General features: G+C 39.9%; 1 protein-coding gene across 2 annotated transcripts in view; it reads left to right on the forward strand.

Annotated features, from left to right (window-relative positions):
- FRMD4B (FERM domain containing 4B) overlaps nt 1-20351 on the forward strand; it is a 2055076-nt gene that overhangs the window by 1543952 nt on the left and 490773 nt on the right. For both annotated transcript variants that reach the window (XM_044077901.1, XM_044077900.1), the window contains exon 10: nt 12210-12267. In XM_044077901.1, the coding sequence (XP_043933836.1) occupies nt 12210-12267 (58 nt within the window). The remainder of the gene's footprint in view (nt 1-12209; nt 12268-20351) is intronic.

Here is a 20351-nt window from a genome sequence, read left to right on the forward strand (position 1 = left end):
TCATATTGGTGAGGACCAGGTCTAGAATATTGGAGCCCCTTGTGGGGTGGTGCACTATTTGTTCCAGGGCATTAGTCCAGAAACTTTTGTGCGAGTGAGTTTGGGCTTGTATAAGATTCCCAATTAATGGAAGGATAGTTGAAGTCACCCATGACTAGGGTGTTAAGTTGTACCTTAATTGTCTCAAGTAGGTCTAAATAAGCTGTATGGGCATCTTGGTTCATGGAAAGGGACCTGTAATTGTTGATGACCTGATGTATAATGTTTGTAAATATGAACTTGTTAATATGGTTTGAGTAATTTTATATGTTTGGCTATGTCACAAGTGATAATTCACAAAAGGTGTTTAAAAAAATAAATCTTTTTGATGCTTTATATCGTGTGTTATGCCAGTCATTGTTGTAAGTCATGTAGCTGAACCCCTCCTGTCTGGTTCAGTGGTGGTCAGTCTGTTATCAAACAGGAGATGGAAAGAAGGCTGATGGTCATGGTGATGTTTTATTTACTTCCCCGACATTTCACCTTTTCCCAGCACTGATGTGTATGTAAGTCACGAACAAGTGTGCATATGCTTCTTTACTCACCTTAGCATGACCTGTCATTCAATGTTATTGGGTGAAAGCTTGTTTGAGGCTATCGCTCAGCTTTCCGAAGAGATAGTATAACAGTATAGGGGTATGGGTGGCATAATGGTTAAAGTGTTTACCACACAGACATAAGGCAGGGGATTTGATTTTCACCTTTGAAAAGAAAATTGGCTTAGCTTAAAATGGCCAACAAGGGCAGCTAGTCTAGTACTTACCTATGAATTGGTAACAGTTGACACAACCCCCTGACCCCATGTAGAAAAATGGAGAAAAGGGGTTGATTATGACTATAGCAGCATGCTGTCATTTGTTTCGCCACCAGAATAGGAGACTTCACCTATGGAGACTTGCTGTATCCCCATACAGCCAGTTAGGCAGCACCATGGATGTCCACTATACCCAGTTTTGACTACTGTAAACAGATTTTTTTTTCCTTCAGCTATTGGTCTAGCCGAGATGAGGTGGGAACCTTATTACATGTCTCCCAGCATTTTGATCCTGACTGTGCTGTCCTTTTTATCACCCACAACCTATTATATTCTGAATATGTAAGAAGTGAAAAAAAAAAACTATATACTGTCCAGTGCACATTCAGCCATACAGTACACTGCATAGTTTGTAGAGAGAGCCATACATTATTTACCTCACTTACGAATGTACATAATACACTCACACCACTGTGTAAGCCCTGGTCTTGTATTGTCTTCAGCCATGAGCAGGTAACCATTCTGTGCATGCAGGTATTCCATGTATCTTTAATAGAGTTTGCAGATTTTATACAATACGAGCATTTCAGAGAGCAACTGAGCAGAGAGAGACAGGAACACTGACGTGTGTGTGTGTGTGTGTGTGTGTGTGTGTGTGTGTGTGTGTGTGTGTGTGTGTGTGTGTGTGTGTGTGTGTGTGTGTGTGTGTGTGTGTGTAAATGTGGGTATGTATATATATATATATATATATATATATATGCTCCACTTAAAGAAATCCCAATCCCTCAGAGCCACATGTTCTAGGGATCTAAACCTTGTCATCACAATGAACAAAACATGCTGGAAGGACAGGTTCCTGACCCAGAGACTCCCCATACTCTTCAAATAGACTGCCCATACATGTCAAGCAGAGCACATCCTTGACCCTCTTCAAAAGAAACCTTGATGATTGGATGGGAGATAGGAAATTCACCCCGGGGATCATGTCAGTTGCTCTGCTAGACAGGGGTCCAGGGAAGTAAATATTGTGGGAAGAAATATCCAGGCAATTGTTATGGCTAAGCTTGTATAGGCCCTAGGGCCGATAGCCTCGTACCAACCTATGAACCTATATATATATATATATATATATATATATATATATATATATATATATGGGTTCACTGCATAATCTCGAAATTTTGAAATATCGAATTTCAAAATTTCAAAATCTTGAGACTATAATGCCAAAAGACCAGAAGAGCGAAATTTAAAATCACGAACGTACAACACACATACATAACACACATACACATACACACAACTTCCCCCCACACAACTTCCCCCCACAATCAAACATATCATCCTACACTACAGCTAAGCAGGGGGCAAGCCCCCCTGCACCCCCTACTTAAATATACTAACTCCGAGATCGCTCAAACAGACTCACAAGGGAAACTCACACTCACACATTTTACAGTCCCTCACACTTACACATCAGTCACAACACACACTGACACACACTAAAGCCCCTAACCAACACACACATAGATACTTACCTGAACTTTCACCTATCCATCAACAAACCACAACACCAGAAGCGCTACTTCAATATCTCCGAACATCGGGATTTTGAATTTTGTGCTTCTGGTCTTTTGGTATTTAGGGGTTTCGGCTATATCGTTTCGAGATTTTGGAATTCGATATTCCAACATTTCGAGATTATGTAATGATCCCATATATATATATATATATATATATATATATATATATATATATATATAAATATAAAAACCGCGGTGGGGCAGCAGTAGCGTTGTTGCCTCACAGCAAGAGGTTCTCCCGTTCGATTCTTGGCTGGAGTGCGGGGAGTGCCTTCTGTGTGGAGTCTGCATGTCCTCTCCGCGGTCGGGTGGCGTTCGAACGACATGCGTAAATAGGCATGCCTTCATTGAAGGTTGGACATCGAGCTGGCACCTCGGCGTTCGTAAAAATCTACTGCCAATCATTAGTGGACCAGAGTTCTGCTGTGGCGACCCCCTAAAAGCCGAAAGACAACATATATATATATATATATGTGTGTGTGTATATATATATATATATATATATATATATATATATATATATATATATATATATATATATATATATATATATATAAGTTAAATTAAAACACATTCTTGTTACAGAGGACAAAGTAATTGCTTTAGAACTAACAAATAAAAAAATAAGTACAGGTTACAAAGTTCATGGCATCATGTCTTTTCCTTTTACTCAGAAAGTTCTTATTCTGGAGCCATATAATATTTTTTGGAAAAACGGAAGAAAATAATATCCTTACTTAGAGGCACAGAAGAAGAGATTGTATAGTTCTGAATTCATTAATCAGAGCAGTACGAACCATTCCAGCATCATCCATAGCCTAGCTTTTGCTCTGAGAGATCATCATTATTATCCAGAGTAAATATAGAGAGTCAGCCACATTCTGTTGCTTTAATGTTGCTTTCCTCGCAGACACTCTATTCTGCTTTATATATTCTGAAGTGGTGAACAGCTTTTTTATGTTAAACATGTTACTAAACATCATATTCTGTGTTTTTCCAGGAAAAAGGTGATTTTTTTTTTTTGGGGGTGAATTGATAATAATGCCTGCAGCAGAGAACACAGCTGCATATTGTTTACCTTTGGATTCAGTTATGCATATTTTAAATAGATGAACTTGTTATATCATGTTGTTCTTGTACAGTTAATGACTTCTTCTTGCAGTGCCATGGTGTAAACACACTCTTTCTTGTTTACAGATGTTCTTTGAAGCCAGATTATACAAACACAGGCCTGGTTCATTGACTGTTACCATATTTTCCTATGTAATGCATTGGCGCCAAAAGTATTGCTTTTCTTGAATAGTATATAAACACAATGTCAGTGTCTACATGACTCAGATATTGTGTCCAGGGATAGTAGAAATTAGTACCTAGAATACTGGTTAATTTGTAGAGTATATTGTTCAAATGAAGTTTGCATTCCATCCATCATTTGTGGCCATTAAGTTAGAAGCTGTAAATAGTTATAGTATTAAAATAAATACATACATAAAAGTGTCAGGTAGAAGCAGACCTGTTTTGTTGTGTGGCTATCTCATCTAATGTGCATTTATTTGCTCCATCATCCTTTTGCCCAGTGTCAGCCTTCCCCCAGCTGTAGCTCTAACCCCTGATTCTTAGCAAGGTGGAAGATAAAGCAGCACCACATTAGGCAGACTTAGGACGCTGCCGTACTACTCAATAAATGTAAAGTTGATGGAAGTTCAAACTGGTCAGTTTTACATGTGGTATGTTGAACTATTCTGTTGCTGTTTTTCACAGGAAGTCACTGTTGGTGTATTTTTTATGTGAGTGCCATCACTGATTCACATATTTGTGAGATTTTCAGTTTTCTCCATGATTGTGTAACTGTGGTGTTAATATATATAAACGGGGTCAGGGCATACCTCTCAACCTCTTAGTACAAGAAATCTGGACAAAGCCAGAAATAATGGGGGGACAAAGACCCAAAAATAGGAATACATTTTATTTATTGATCCTGTAAACTTAGAAAGTCATTAGAATAACAGGCTTTGCATTGCTGATCATTTTCTGAATGATATTGAATCCGAACTCAAATGTCTGTCATTATCTAGTGATTCAATCATCAATGATTTGCCCAAAAACTCAAATTTTATGAGGAACAGAGTAAACTTATGAGGCAAATATCTGGACATTCTGCAAAAATCTGGAGAGTTGAGTGTTATGGGAAGGGTTAAAGCCCTCCTTATTGGAGGTGGGCAACCGTGTACAAAAAAAAAAAAAAAATGAACGTAAAACAGTGGTTTTCAAGGTGAAGGTTTGACCAATTCCTGTTGAATCTTTGTAGTAACTTGAGAAAACGTAGGTGAAGTGTTTTTAGTATTGTGACATAATACTGCTAGTTGAAGGCTTTGTGTTATTTAAAAAGCATTAAATTAGTTAAGTTCATTATTACATTTTTTGCCACCTTCTTTCTTTGGATTGGGTATTCTCCATTCCAGCTTGACGCCCCGTTGCTCCACCCAACCTTAATCCCTGGTGTTTATTCCCTTTGGGCCAGGTTCACTGGCACTCTCCCTTACACTGGTGAAATTGTGAGACCTTCCCATGGGAGGCAGGTGAGTCTGATAGCTGCCAGTGCTGCTACTAGCGGGGGATTGTTTCCTTAAGTTAAAGGCTGTAATGGTTGTAATGAGATATGTTCTAGCATGGAACATCATCTTATTTATACCTAGTCTCTAGACAGTGCTCCTTTTCTCCTTGCCCAGTAGCCAGTTCATAAAACACCTCCATGTTTTATTCTATACCTCATCTCCTCAGCTTCTTTGTTATTCCATTTTGGAGTGCTGAGTTAATGAGTTTAATGATATCTATATGTGACTTGTATTCCTGCCAACCATCTCAGGCATGACCGGCTTCCTGAGCTTGTTTGACCAAAGAATCAAAAATTGCTTTTCTTATGGCCAGATTAGATGATTTTATCCCAAACTGCTGCAACATAAAGATTTCATCTGTCTCCAAGCTGTGATAACCTCATGGTTGATTATTGTGGAAAGTGTAGGAGGCACAGCCCCTCCCCCTTGCATATGGGGGCAAAGAACCTAACACTTACAAAAATGATGATTTTCAACATTTCATGGATTTGATAATGTTGGGCTTCAGTGAGCAAGTTAGTTGGCTGCATTAGAGTGTACCAGATGTACTAAATCTCTTTTCTTCCGATACCACATCAGTCAGTCATATGACTAGGTCAAGACTGTCTGGTAGAAAAAAAGTTGCATGGTATGAGTTATATTTACTGATTAGTGATTTATATCCTTCATTGAGAACCTCCTCTTAAGTGCTTAAAACCAGTAATGACAGTGCAGTAACTCTGAAAAAAAATCCATTTTGATACAAATATTGTGGAAAAAATGCGTTTTAAATGAGTCTGATTCTGTTGTAACAGTCTTCCTGTAGAAGTAAGATAGCAATAAATATTTCAGAACTTCCTAATTAAGATAAGAGTTTTTTTCTCACAGAATTTAAAGGTAACTGCTTTGGAGATGTAGAAAATCTGTGCTTCTCATTTTGTTTATTGCTCAACATTGTCTGTTCTAACTTGACAAGCAGAGATCATGAAAACCAAGTGTGAATCTTGAACAAAGCAAGGGCCAGTTTCATAAATATACTTTCACATATACTTGACCATGTACATGTTGTGGTACATTTTTTTGTGTTCAGTAAGTACCCTCATACGATCCTACAACATGAAGACTTACACCACCATGCTAATGAGGCATTCTGAGGGAAGAGGCATATGCCAAATAGCCAAGTGCTTTCTCCTTAGAGCTACCTCCAGGAAGCCGTTTACATGGCTGAGTGATTCTAAAAAGCACTCGACCATGTAGAGCAGCATAGCTATCCCCACCACATAATGGTAGCAAACACAAACATGGTGGAGGAAACCACTAGACACCAGGGCTTACTGCAAAAGTGCCATAATGGCAACAGCATCAAAATGGGGATTGGCAGTGGGGGCGAACCATTGGACACCAGGTAAACCATGTAAAAGTGCTGTACCAGCACCACTATTACTACAGGGACTGTGGGGGGGTGAGAGAATAGTTTCCTTAGGCACATAACAACATGACAGGGATGGGAGGGGAGATATTGGACACATTCTTAAGTGCTGTAATGGCACCAGTTGTAATACAGAGATCAGGGGTGAGGGGGACTAGTAGGACACTAGGGAATACATTGGCATGAGGACACCAATGTTTGTAGGAGAATTGGGGATTAAGGGAACCACTGGACATCAGGGATGAGTCTGTGAAGTGCTACAATGGCACCGTTACTGTGGGTGTGGGGGAAGGTGGTCAGATATACCATACACTAGGGAGTACCCTTTAAAGTGCCATAGGGTGCATACAGCATGACTGGGATGAGGAGAGGTAAACCACCGGACACCAGGACTTTAGTATGGGGTGGCGGGGATGACTAGACCACTAAGGATGACTCTTTTAACTCATTACAGCCGAGTGTGCCTCCAGGTGTTTCTGCAGTTACCTCCTACTGTGCCTCTAGGCGTCAAATGTTGCTTGGCCATATTTGCATTAATAATTCCAAAACCATGCTATATACAAGGTGTGATGCCCCAGGACTGGCCCAGTAATCAAGGAGTGTCAATCCCCACCACTAGCACAAGTGAGGGACATACACATTGGGAGGATGACAAGTACACACACAGTAAAGTACAATTTCCCTTAAGGGCACACCGAGATCACAGCCAGTCTGGGGCTGGTTTCTCCCTCTTTCTCCAGGTCCCCAATAAGACTCCCCACTGGCACAGCTATAGGGTTAAGACCTCAGCCGAGTGGCCAAGCTAAGACCTCCAGCACCCTCTCCGTCCAACCATTGCTTTGTGTCCCTGCCCAAGTAGCTGACACACACACACTTTGAGATTTGATTTATATACAAACACAGACACACACCTGGGAAAGGCTGGCACAGCTTTACTAGCTATGCCCCCCTTCTGCCCAGATTATAAGGTAGTACCAGCTGCTACCAGCCACCCTTACTTATCAGTTACTATAAGGCCCTTACCAAAGGGTGTCCAATCCTACTGTGCATGTTACTATTATCCAAATGGTAAGTGTGACCAAGACTTTCAAGGCTACTTAGGAGTGGCCTGTACAGTGTCACCAAATACATATGCAAGTACACTAAGAGCTTAAATATCTGTACAAACCAGCCACAATTGGCAATTGTCAATTCTCAAACAACACAGTGACTACAGAGTTCAGAATCACAGAAAATATTTTAAAACAACATTGCAGAACAGTCTCAAATAAATACAGAAAACATCTAAACTAATCTTTACTATATTCCTATCTATATCTAAAAGATGCTATGCCCTAAATAACGTACTTACAGACCAAGGCAAATGCAGATGAGTGCTGATGATGAGTGTATGTTTCTAGGTCCAAGACAAGATACAAAATGCACAGACTTTCTCTGAAAGAGTTCTTAAGTTAATAATCAACATTACTGCTGGGTTAGCTCGGATAACATCACTCTTTGTCACCTGCCTTCACTTCCCAGGCTAACAGAAACTTAACAGAATTTAACATTTCTCTGTGAAAAATACATATCTCTCAGATGGTTGCCTAGAAATGAAAGTTGTAAAACAATTAAACCCTTTTACATTTGAAACCTAGTAATTATTTCTGTTTTAAAACAATAGGAAAACCTCTAGCTCTAGACATTGTGTCTGCTTGCTGTGCTGAAACTGAGATAACAGAATTGTAAAACAATTTCCACTTATTTTCTTGAGGGTTTGCAAGTTAACTCTGTATGTTCCAGTTTATACTTTTAACACATACATTTGCACAGGTATATAGTTTATATACATTTCTGTTCTTTTCCAGTAGGGTACACTGTGGTTACATTCTTGAAGCTTAGTACATAGCATACAGTTTAACACACACCTATGCACCAGTAGCTTAATATACACATAACGTGCAGTTCTCTTACATTTGTGAGACAAGCATATGAATCATATTAATATTCACAAATGACACACGACTATCCACAAAATTCCAGATAACTGGACTGGCAGTATTTCCCTGGTGTCACACAAGGTATCAGAATATTTTATCTTGAAGCATACATGATGGCAAAACACAGTTGTATTGATATTTGACCTCTGTCAATGAGTATGTGTTAGAACCGTAAGCTGATAAATTCATTTTTTAAGGCTGAAGTTACACCCACTTGGAGTTAAAGGTACACACTCAAAAGTGCTGTACTGGAGGGAAAGAGTTAAAGTGCTGTAATGGCACCAAAATCATAATGGGGATTGGAGGGTGTCAGAATACACTAGATCACCAAGACCTAAGTCATACGAGCCATACTGGCACTAAAGTATTATGGAGGTTGGGAAGGGACCATGGGAGAGTGGGGACAGGTACAGGTACTGTAGTGTGGTGTGTGTGTGTGTGTGTGTGTGTGTGTGTGTGTGTGTGTGTGTGTGTGTGTGTGTGTGTGTGTACATGTAATTGAGTGTGAGAGACTTACTGAAGGGGGGATTCCACTGTCTTGAGGAGCACCAGGGTTCTACTGCAACATGCAGATCTGCCATGATCTGCACATCATGGTAGCATCTGCAATTCCGGAAACATGCAAATTATCCTATAATGAAGTCCATCCTTATTACATCTGTCATGGTCCTGAATCACAAATGGGCACATCGTACTGGAAGGACCTTTGCAGTGCAAGATGTACAGCTTGCTTTAGGGCCTTTAACGGATTCCCGGGCAAGTCTTTGTCTGTACTAACAGTGTTGCTTTATTCAGTATAGTCTCACTGTATAAACTGTATGATACTGTTGTAATTAATTTTATTTTAAATGCAGATTCTGTTCATCCCTCCGTACAGAGCTTGGATCATGGCTAAAAAAGACCATGTAGTTAGTCTGACTGCAGCAAAAAAATAAATTCTGTCGGTTAGTGCACTACACCTTATCACCAGATGTTTTCATCAGGCAACTGCATTCGTATGGTGGGGGCTTCCCTGTGCTCCTTTGTCAGTATCTACTTTTTTTACCACGCTGCATTCTTCAACAGACGTACACCAGTCACTCTTCCTATGCAGCATACAATATCTGATCTCTACAATATGTATCCAAGGATAATTATTCCTGTTATGTCATTATTGAGCAGTATCTTATTAATGGATATTACTTGTCGTTCGATTCTCAGTTAGAGCGTCTTCTGTGTAGCGACATGCATGAATGGGCGTTCCTTCATTGAAGGTTGTGCGTTAGGCCTGGCAAGCCAGTACGTAAAAATCTACTGCCAATCATTAGCGGACCGGAGTTCCGCTGTGGAGACCCCTAACCGGGAAAAGCCGAAAGACACAAACAAACAATCTTGCATCTCACCTGCTAGAAATAAGATCTAAAGCAGGGGCAATTTATTCTCATTCTCTTGATATTCATAAACAGCCTTCTGCAATCATTTCACATCATCATCTCTTTCTGCGTCCTAGACCTGTTATTGTCTCTTATGGGAGAGCATAATTGCCATGATATGACAGTTTTTTTCAGTCCCTTACTGTGTTTTTCATCATGCTTCTCCCCACTTTGCTTGTGTGGTCTATTTTTGGCATAGAATGCCTCAGTTGTTTCCAGTTTTTCTTGTGTTTGACACAAGTTATGAAGTGTGGGTCTGTTATATTTAGAAGAAGCGCATGGGCTTTTTTAAATATTTGAAGGAGGTTTACTCTAAAGAAATGTGAAAACATGCGGCCTCAAAAAGAATATGAGCATCTACTCAAATATGTCTGTACAGGGAAGAACAGGGGCTGTTTTTAACAAGGCCACTAGTTGATGTGTCAATAATCAGCATGTAGAGTACGTTTGACAGCAGTCTAAAGAGGGCAAGCAGACTCATTTTAATTTTGATCATCCTGGAACTGACTTGCTGAATTAACTATACATACAATTTGTGCTACTAGCCATGTCTTTCTTCTGTTACTTGTCGATGATCATCTCTTACTGAAACTGTAATTGTGGATATAAACATAAATAAAAAAGGAAAAGTATTTGAAACAGGAGAAGTTATACATTAAGGGAAAAAACACTAATGTTGTTGAAAGCAGCAAAACTGAAAAGCCTGAAGAGAGTAGACCATCATTTAAAGTGAAACTGCAAGCCAAAAAAGTGGTGAAGAATTGACATGGAAGAAAGCATTGGAGCATCAGCTAGGAAAATGTGTGAAAAAGTACAATATTATTAATGTTTCATGTTATCTATTTGAAAGTAAGAACACATTAGTTGAAGATGTTGATCTTTGCTGCTGTCCTCCCCCTTTCTTCAAATTAAAGTGAAAAAAAATGGTTCATTTTAGGACATTCTACTGATATATTTTTTTTTTTTTTTTTTTTTTTTTTTTTTTTTTTTTACAAAAAGGTAGTGAAAGGTAGTTACAGCACCTCTACATGTTATGGTAGTTAACCAGAGAGGTGTGGCCAGGGTCCTGTGAAACACTCCCAAGTGTATATAGGGACACATGCATACCTGTGGTATCACTGTATGCTTCTGTCTCTAGACTGTGATGAGCTAGGTCAGCTCCAAAGTATCATTTAGCAGCAGTGCATTTGGAATAATTCTGCTTCATACATTTTGGATTCTATAAACATTATTTGGGTCCAACAAGCCCTTTAGTACCCCTTCTTGAATAAGTAACTACATATGCAAATAAAAATTTCCTTTGGCTGGAAATCGAGTATGCTTTTAGGAGATATATTATTGTACTTTAATCAATTCTGCTCCATTACTTTACTAGTAAGCATAAATCAGGTGTATAAGGAAGAATGAAACAGAGGTTGTTAACTCCATATTCACAACAAAAATGGGGAATCAGAAGAGAATAATTCCTTCCTGCCAAATGTGTACTTGCATTATTTGATACTCTTTATGTTCTTTTGGCAGGAAATGTATTTGTGGTTTTCTAGCGGGCTACATTTTAATAGTATTCTGTGTGCTTTGTTCTCCAGTTTAGTTTTCACAGCAGTATGCAGTGTTACTGTGTCTGTATTATAACAGCGCTCCTCTCCCAATTTTCACAGTGCATTTTCTTGGCTTCTCTACACCTCGTTGAGTGTATAGTGGACAAGGTTTCATCTGGCTGAGTTCATCTCCCCAATGCTGAACTTCCTGATTACTCCTTTAAGTAAGAAATAATTGCCAGTGCAGCTGAATTGTGCATCAGCAGTCATTGTGTTTGTTCGAGAAGTTTTATTCCCTCTTCAGTGTTTATGCAGTCATGGATTTGGTACATTAAGTTTGGGGGATGTAAGGGGCTTGCCTCACTCCTTGGGGCGAAGGGGCTTTCCCCTGCAAAAATACCTAGTTATATATTTTTTTTCAGGTTGAGTTTCCGAGGAGGTGAACATGCAGATTTGAGTCTTCAGAGACTTTGAGCATGGGTGTTCAAAGGTGCAGCCATTTTTACCTTTATCCTTGCCTCTTGAATCATGGAAAGAATAGAAGAGAAGAGAACAGAATAAATAAAACATCAGTTTCAGACAGTGTCTGTCAGATAATTTGCACTGGGCATGTTTCATAAGTGACCTACCATAGTACACAATGCTGTTTTTAAAAAGACCACAAACATCTAGTTGAATTGCAAGTAAATACTTCTTTCTTTCCTTCTTCGTATTGAATGTGCAAAATCAACTTTCAAATACCTTCTACTTGGTTCATTATTCCTAAGTTAATTTCCAGCCGGAAACAGTATAGGTCATATTTCACCTTGTTGTCAAAGTAATGGAAATTTGAGGAACTGCAGAATATAACAATCAAATAACGCATATTCTGTGTTTTATAGGTATATGACAATTGTGGAAGCTCTTCCAACATATGGTGTACATTACTACAAAGTGAAGGTAAGTCATGTACTGATTTTCAGTTATTGAAAGGTAATCTGCAATTTAAGTGAATTGTTTAATATTTTTTTGTGAAAGTAGTGGAGTGTTGCAATTTTTGAATCAGTGTTTCCTTGTTTACTGGAAGCTGGCAGTGCAGGGGTTCCATTCAGGTTAAAGAAACTTGGCTTCATTTCCATTTATTAACTTGTACTGCAAACAATTGTCTGTGTGTTCTTGCACAACCCAGTTTGTTTTCAATTGCTCCTTAGATTTTGGATGCAAGACCAAGAAAACAGGATGGCATATTTTATTTGGGCAGTCTTTTTAATTATCTAAGTTAAAATATTCAAACCATCAGGTGTTGTTAATATTGAAATAAAATATCACTAAGTGCTTTTCTAACTGTAAGATTCCACTTAGATGTTTACATAAGCAATGTTTTCTTTATGAGATCAGTCATGGATCAGCCTGTTGAAAACCTGCCTTTTAAATTGCAGCCTTCTGTGAAGATTACACTCGGCTGTATTTCTCGTGACCTTAAAATTATGTGTACTGCAGCCCTTCTGTTTGATTAAATGAATAATTAGCTTATCGGTTGGGCGACTTGTTTCTGTAGCTGACATCTAACAAGCATGTGGATCAAATCCTACATTTAGAAATTGATACTACTATAAAATAAAAAAAAAAAAAAGAAATTGAGATTACTACAAAGTAGTTAATGTGTCTTGTAACATGCACATGTGCTGCAGGCTTGAAGTGCCCTGGTTTGGAGAGATATTAAACTGAAGTTCTATGTACCCGCTCAGTGTCCTGAATGCAGAGGTGAATATTAGAAATTACATTGTTTGATGTAGCCTGTGGATGTACCAGATTGATATTGACTGTAATACTGGAAGTGCATTTCAGTAGTAGACTGAATTATCAGAGAGCTGGCCAGGTGAAGAAAGACCAAGCAGCCAGAAATTGGAACTTTATACTATGGACGGAAGAACTGGGGCAGTGTTATGTCTATGACAGTATGTGTTGACCAGATCAACCATGTATTCTGAGACATGGATCTTGCTGCATCCCCCAAATTTCTCTTCTTCTTCTTCTTCTTTCGGCTGCTCCCGTTAGGGGTCGCCACAGCAGATCAACTGTTTCCATCTTGCTCTGTCACACTAACCATCAGCATGTCCTCTCTCACCACATCTATAAACCTTATCTTAGGCCTTCCTCTTTTCCTGTTACCTGGCAGCTTCATCCTTAACATCTTTTTCCCAATATACTCTGCATCCCTCCTCAGCACATGTCCAAACCAACGTAATCTTGCCTCTCTGGCTTTGTCTCCAAACCTTCCAATCTGGGCTGACCCTCTAATATACTTATTCCTAATCCTGTCCATCCTCGTCACACCCAGTGCAAATCTTAACATCTTAACTCTGACACGTCATGCTCTGACTCCTGCCTTTTTGTCAATGCCACTGTCTCAGATGTCTCTAAGGAGTTAAATTTATCTCAGTGGCTAAACTAAAAAGGGTAAATGGAGTCATCAAACAAGTAAAAACAAATCCTCATATAAACTCACAAGAGATGACCTAGCCACTTGCATATCACCTCACCCATGTGCCAGGAGTTCTGTTGTTGGAACTCGGTCACCAAATCTGTACCCTCCACTATAGTATAGGGTTGGGCAAGCCAAAGTAAACATTAAGAATAAACAGGAGTAGTGAAGAAACTGTGGGAGCTTAATGGCAAGTGGAGATGCCACAGAATGTCATAATAAAATAAAAACAATTGTTTAAGATATGTCTTTAAATGATTACAGAAATATTAATGAAAATCATCAGAGTAAATAAGTGAATGAGGCCTGACATCATGTGCTTTCAAAAGATCTGACCACTTTCCAAGGGACCTGAAAAAGATGCATTAACCACAAGTGACATTATGTGGCTGCGGTGGTGCAGCAGTTAGTGTTGTCACCTCACAGCAAGACGTTCTCCAGTTTGATTCTCAGCTGGAATACCTTCTGTGTGGAGTCTGCATGTCCTCCCTGTGGTTGAGTGAATCTTTAAAGACATGCAAGAAGGTGCCTGTCCGTGTGCCTTCTGTGAAGGTTGGGCGCCAGGCTGGCAACTCGACACTGTAAAAACACCACTACCACTCAGTCTGCAGACCGGTGATCCACTGTAGTGACCCCTAACCGGGAAAAGCCGAAATAAGAAGACCACAAGTGACAGTATGTAACCTCCTTAAATTACAGTGAGTTATGTTTGTCAAATATGCCATAGTGTGTTATTCTTCACCCTGAAAAATTCCTGCTCTAATCTAGGAGAAAGGCAAGTAAGCCATAAAGAACCTTTTGTGCATTTTTAGCTTTAAATGTTTCCATTTTTATATTATTTCACTTCTAGCTTCTTTACTGCACCTCACATGCTGAATGATAAATATAGTTCACTTAGACTAGTGATGGCGAGCCTATGACACGCCATGACATTTTGGGTGACACACCAGAGTTCATCAACACCCAAGTTACCAAAGAAACTGAATGAACAAAAATACAAGAAATGACCCTGCACTTATCTATTAAAATTCGGCAACAAAAAAGTCATTAATTGATGTTAATCAAATCAAATGCAGTGTGTTCCATATTTTTTCAGTTCAATTCAAAATCACTGTTAAAAGTACAGTAATTTTTAGGTGCACTGTTTTAAGCCCAATTATCAATGCACATATCTTTTTCTCTATTGTAAGTCAGTGATTTTTCCTTACTTTTATAATACATGGCAGCACACATGATTGGGACTGTATTTTATTCAAATAAATGAATATGTAAAAAATTATTTCTCTTTTGTTTGGGGGGGGGGGGGGGGGTGACACGCCAGCAGAGTCAAGATAGGTATTTTCTGAATTTTTGACACACTGAGCCCAAAAGGTTTGCCATCACTGACTTAGACTGTGTGCCTTTAATTTTTAGTGGTCATTTTCTCTGTCTTCCACTCCGGGTAACACCTTCTAAAAGTACCATCTCATACAAGTGGTCAGAAACAAAACTAGACTCAAGCTTATTACTGGTAAGCAGTCCTTTTTAAAATCAGTTCCTACAGTTTTCTTCAGGTACTATTATTTCTTTATGACTGAATTTTCTACTCTAGATCTGTCCGCATTTATACAGTCCATTTATTCTAGCCATTATGGACTGCGTTGTAGCTGAAAAGGGTCTGAAAAAAAATGTCTACTTTCTGGTTAAATAAGTAAATTGTCAGGGCTCATGTAATTCTCTAGAATACATATTAAATGTGATTCTTTCCCTATGGGAAAATTATTTCCACTATACTCAGGAACGGTCAGGCGAACACATGGCTTATTCCTCAGCTGAATAACCTTCTGAGAAGTGACCTTATGAGACACAAGACAAGTTTTGTTTTGGTTTGAAAAACAAACAGATCTGAGGTTGTTTTTTTTCATTCTTCCTGAATATGTGGGTTATGGATCCAACTCGGCTGCATATCACAGACTTACAGATCCAACTTTCAAGCTCCTCCCTCTACCCATATGTGGGTTACGGATCCAACTCGGCTGTATATCACAGACTTACGGATCCAACTTTCAAGCTCCTCCCTCTACCCACAATGCCCCATCATCTTGCACAAATGAGATCCTCTCTCAGAGCTTAGTGTCAGCCTTTTTTTGAAAATTGTGAGTAGTTTTCTATTTCTTTTGACCTTGTATATATATTTTACCATTTTGCTATCCTGTTTCTACCTTTTTCTAGTTTTCTGGTATTTCTGTCATTAGGTCTAATCCTTTTTCTACCTTATTGGTAGTCTTGGGCATACCATTGTTGGTACCTATCATTACTTGATATTCTGTCCTTCCTGCCCTGTTTAAGGAGGGTATCCTTCCTACCATAGTCGATAGCTCCCTTTGCTAGAAAAAAAAAAAAGTCTTACTGGTATCTTTCTCTATTTTTCTTGTTAGCTAGTTATGGCTGAGAAACCAACCAGCTTTAAGAAATGCAGTTCCTGTGGGCACAAAATTCCAAATTCTGATGCCCATAGGGAATGTGTTTATTGTTGTAGGAGAGGCACATCTTGCCACAATAATTGTTCTGTTTGTGCCATGTTTAATTCTAGGGCAGTAGCTGATAGGAGAAACAAATAGGTTTTGAAAGGATTGCTGCCTCCATCTTCCTCTTCTGCATCAGGGGCTCACAACCCCAGTAAACACCTTAAAGCCTCTCTTAAGCCTAGGAAGAGATCCTCTACTCTGTCTCTCTTCTTCCTCTGTGACTTCTTCGGAGCCCCCAAGAAGATCCAAAGAACTTCAGATCCGATCCCTTTGGATCGTAAAAAGAAACCATCGGTTCCTAAATAATCAGATTCATCTGTCATATTGGTGAAGTCTCCTAAGCGGTTTTTGAATACTCAGCCCTCAGATCCGACTTCTGTATCTAAGTCTCCATGAACCTGCTCACCCAGGTTCATAGTTGATCTGGTATCCCCTTGGCTCCATTTCCCTTTTTCTTCAAACTACACTGTAGAGAGACTTGTGGCCTCAGTCCACTGCCTCTTCCTTGAGATCCTCCAGGAGTCTTTCCAAAGCTAACATGGATAAGTTGATGAGGAAGATCCTCAGAACTTAGCTCCAGATGGGTTATTCTGGCTCTTTCGCCCATCGGATTTGTGAGTCTTCCCTCCATTTCGCATGTAGTCATATCGCCTTCTCTGATCCATCCTATGTTTTTGGAGCCCACAAATCTGAGACCCCAAAGAGAGTCAGTGTCAAATCCAAAGAGGGTCAGTTCTTTGACTCCGTCAGTTTCTCTGACTAGTTCTGTTCCAGTTCCATCAGATCAGAATGCGTCCTGGAGCCTTAGTGTCAGTGTCGGATCCAGGGGACCAGGGTCTACACCAATGTTGTTGGAGTCATCATTACCCCTTGGAGTCTCAGCACTGGACAGCTCTGGTCTGGCTTCCTCCTCAAGGCATGGATCTGGGCAGGGTTGGTGCTTGACCGCTTCAGAGGTTTCAGGCCCGGTGCAGCTGGCTACAGCTTCTCCCGGTACGTCTGCATCCAAGGTAGTGGAGAGGGCCTTCTCTTGTCCAAGAGAGCCAGTCTCTCTCTCCTCTTTGGATCCTGTATTCCTCCTGTGGGTCTCAACTCGGATCTCATGACTCCTATTCCTTAGGGACAGCCAGTACCAACTAACATCCAGACAGCTTCCCTACTGGAAATTCCCCCAGTATGCAGATACCTCTCCAGAGCATCCCACTGAGGAGATTTCCCCATAAGAAAATGTGCAAAATGAGGCACATAGATTCCTCTATGGAATCTCTCAGAGAGTATACTGACTTTGAGGAAGGGTCCCTGAGATCTCCACCAGACTACATCTTCTTTGAATATATCATTGAGATACTTAAGCAGAAGGGTGTATGGTCTTCTGATACTCCCTCCCCAGAAGAGTCAGTTTTTCTGGAAACTTTTAGTTCCGGCCCATCTACGTCTTGGGTGACTCCACTGGCCAATGAGTTTATCAGCCTAGTCTCTTGCCTGGCATGGAAGGAGATGGATTCTGTCGAACCATTTCCCCATCTCTCAAATAAAATTTTGGCACCACTGAAGGACAGACGCCATTGGAGCAAAGAAGTCACTGTTGATGTTATGGTTGTGTCAGCAGCAACAAGAAAGGAGCCAGCTGAACAGTGCTCCTCTTTTCATCCCTCTAACAGAGGGTCAATGGTATTAAGCAGATTTGGGAAGCACATTTTTGCTTCAGCAACTTTTGCCTTGCAGTCCCTGAATTATTTAGCGTGCTTTACAAGACCGTAGAGGAATTTGACCAAGGAGCTCTCCAAATCCCTGTCTGAGACCATGTTTGTGGAGGACTATATCTTCACAACTGACTACTGTATTATCCATTTGCAGTGCTTCCAAGAGGTTGATATCCCATGCTGCAGAGGGTACTTCACCGGTTCTCAGTTCAGGCATTGCTGTCTGGAGACATACCTGGATGCAGTTATGGAATTTTGCAGAGCCCTTCAAATCCTCTTTCATCAATGTTCCTTTTGATGGAATGTTCTTGTTTGACCCTTCTGTTAAAGAAACATTTTCCCACAGTGAACAGGAAGAAGAGACCCTGTCTGCTGTTGGGATTTGCTTTTCTACCCCTCAACAATCCTTTTCCTGGAATCAAAGAAGAAGGAAGACAAGCCAAAGGTGTTGCAATGGGGGCAAGTTGTGCCCCCATTCACACTAATTTGGTAATGGCAAGGTGGGAATTTAACCACATATTCAATTCTAGATTTGCCCAAGATTGGTTATTCTATGGTTGATACCTGGATGACATTTTTATTTTATGGAAATGTAGAGAGTCCTTAGTTTACGATTTTGTTGAATATATCAACGGAGTTTGTCCATATTTCAGATTTACACACAAATTTAATGTGGACAATATAGACTACCTGGATGTCACTATTTCCAGGGATATGGACTCAGGTACTTTTACCTCCACAGTTTATCATAAACCTACCTACTCTAATTGTTACAACAGTCAACACCTCCACAACATGAAAAGAAACTTGGTCAGGGGACAAATGATCAGGGGAGCAAGGATGTGTTCCACATTGGGCAACTTGAAAAGGGAACTAGGCAAATTAAGTCAGATGTTTATAGCCAGAGGCTACCTGAGAATTGGGTTTACCAGATCAGTGTGGAAATTATTGATGGTTGGGGGACTAAGTTTATACCACTACTGTGGCAGGATGACCTTCACTTGAGATAGGGTCAACCTGAGGTTCAGAACACAGTTGAGAGTGCTGTATTCTTGCAAATTATGTTGACACAATTTGGCACCTTTCGTAAAAAGGTGAGCAATGTTTTAAACAAGAACTGGGTGATTTTGGAATGTAACAATGAACTTGTTAGTTTGTTGGGTCACAGGCCCACCTTTTCATTTAAGGTGGGAGGTCATTTAAAATTTTTGTAGGAACACCCTATCAAAATTAAGGACAGTAGAGGAACCAGATCATGTGGTAGATGTAACTATTGTAGGTATTTGGTGAACGCAACAGAAATGTGGGTGGGGGTACCCCCGCAATATGTTAGACTAGCAGGAGGTAATTGTAATACTCGTGGTCTGGTTTACCTGAGTGTTTGTATGGGATGCAATGTTTTTTATGTGGGTAAGACCGAGAGGGCAATTAGGAAGAGAATATATGCACATTTATATGGTATTAGTACAAAGAATTATAACTATGCCCTTTTTAAGCGCACACTGACTTGCCTGGTGTTTTCTGGCTTCAAATTTGGTATTTTAGAAGTAGTAGTTAAAAATGCCAGGGGAGGTAACTGGTCAAACCAGATTGAGAAGGCTGAGTTGAAGTGGCAACTCCATTTAAATGCCTGCCAGCCCCCTGGCATGAATGAAAATGTATCTGTTAAGCCTATTTTGGTTGAAAGGGCTTCAACACTTTAATGAAAGTATTTTTATATTTTTCTTGCAACTAGTTGTTTTTAATCTTCTCTCTTTTTAAGAAAGGGCTGTTTTACTAATTGGTGTAATTATATAAAGGATGTGAAGTTAAGCACTTTTGGTTGTGATAAAGTCTGCTTTGAGACAGACGAAAGCGCTTACCTACTGGATTATTTATTTACTGCTTGGATTTTTGATTGTCCTTAAACTTTTTATTTACCACTGGATTACTTACTGCTTGGATTTTTGCTTGTCATTAAATTTATTAGTTTAAACCTTGTTAATTTAAACTTTTTGGTACCTCGTACCTCCGTGTTGGGTATGGCAGATCAGCAGGCCAAGCTGGTCTTTAGAAAATGCACAGAGTGTGGCCATAAGTTGTCCCAGCGGATGGCCACACTCTGTGCATTGTGTGTCTGGGGCCAGCCCATCTTTCTTCAGACTGCTCTATTTGTGCAGGGTTAAACCCCAGGGCCCTAAAGGATTGTAGGGCAAAATTTATCCTCAAGGGACTTATCCATGCTATGGAGGCAACTGCCTCTTCTTCTGCTGTTGCGGTCACGGCCATGACTGCACTTTCTACTTCGGCCACTGTCTCCTCTCCCTCCCAGGCTGGGACTCAACCTCCTGAAAAAAGGCCTGTGGATAG

Source organism: Protopterus annectens, chromosome 7.part0 (assembly GCF_019279795.1).
Source record: "Protopterus annectens isolate FY-2018-M chromosome 7.part0, PAN1.0, whole genome shotgun sequence".
NCBI classification, from domain to species: Eukaryota; Metazoa; Chordata; order Ceratodontiformes; family Protopteridae; genus Protopterus; species Protopterus annectens.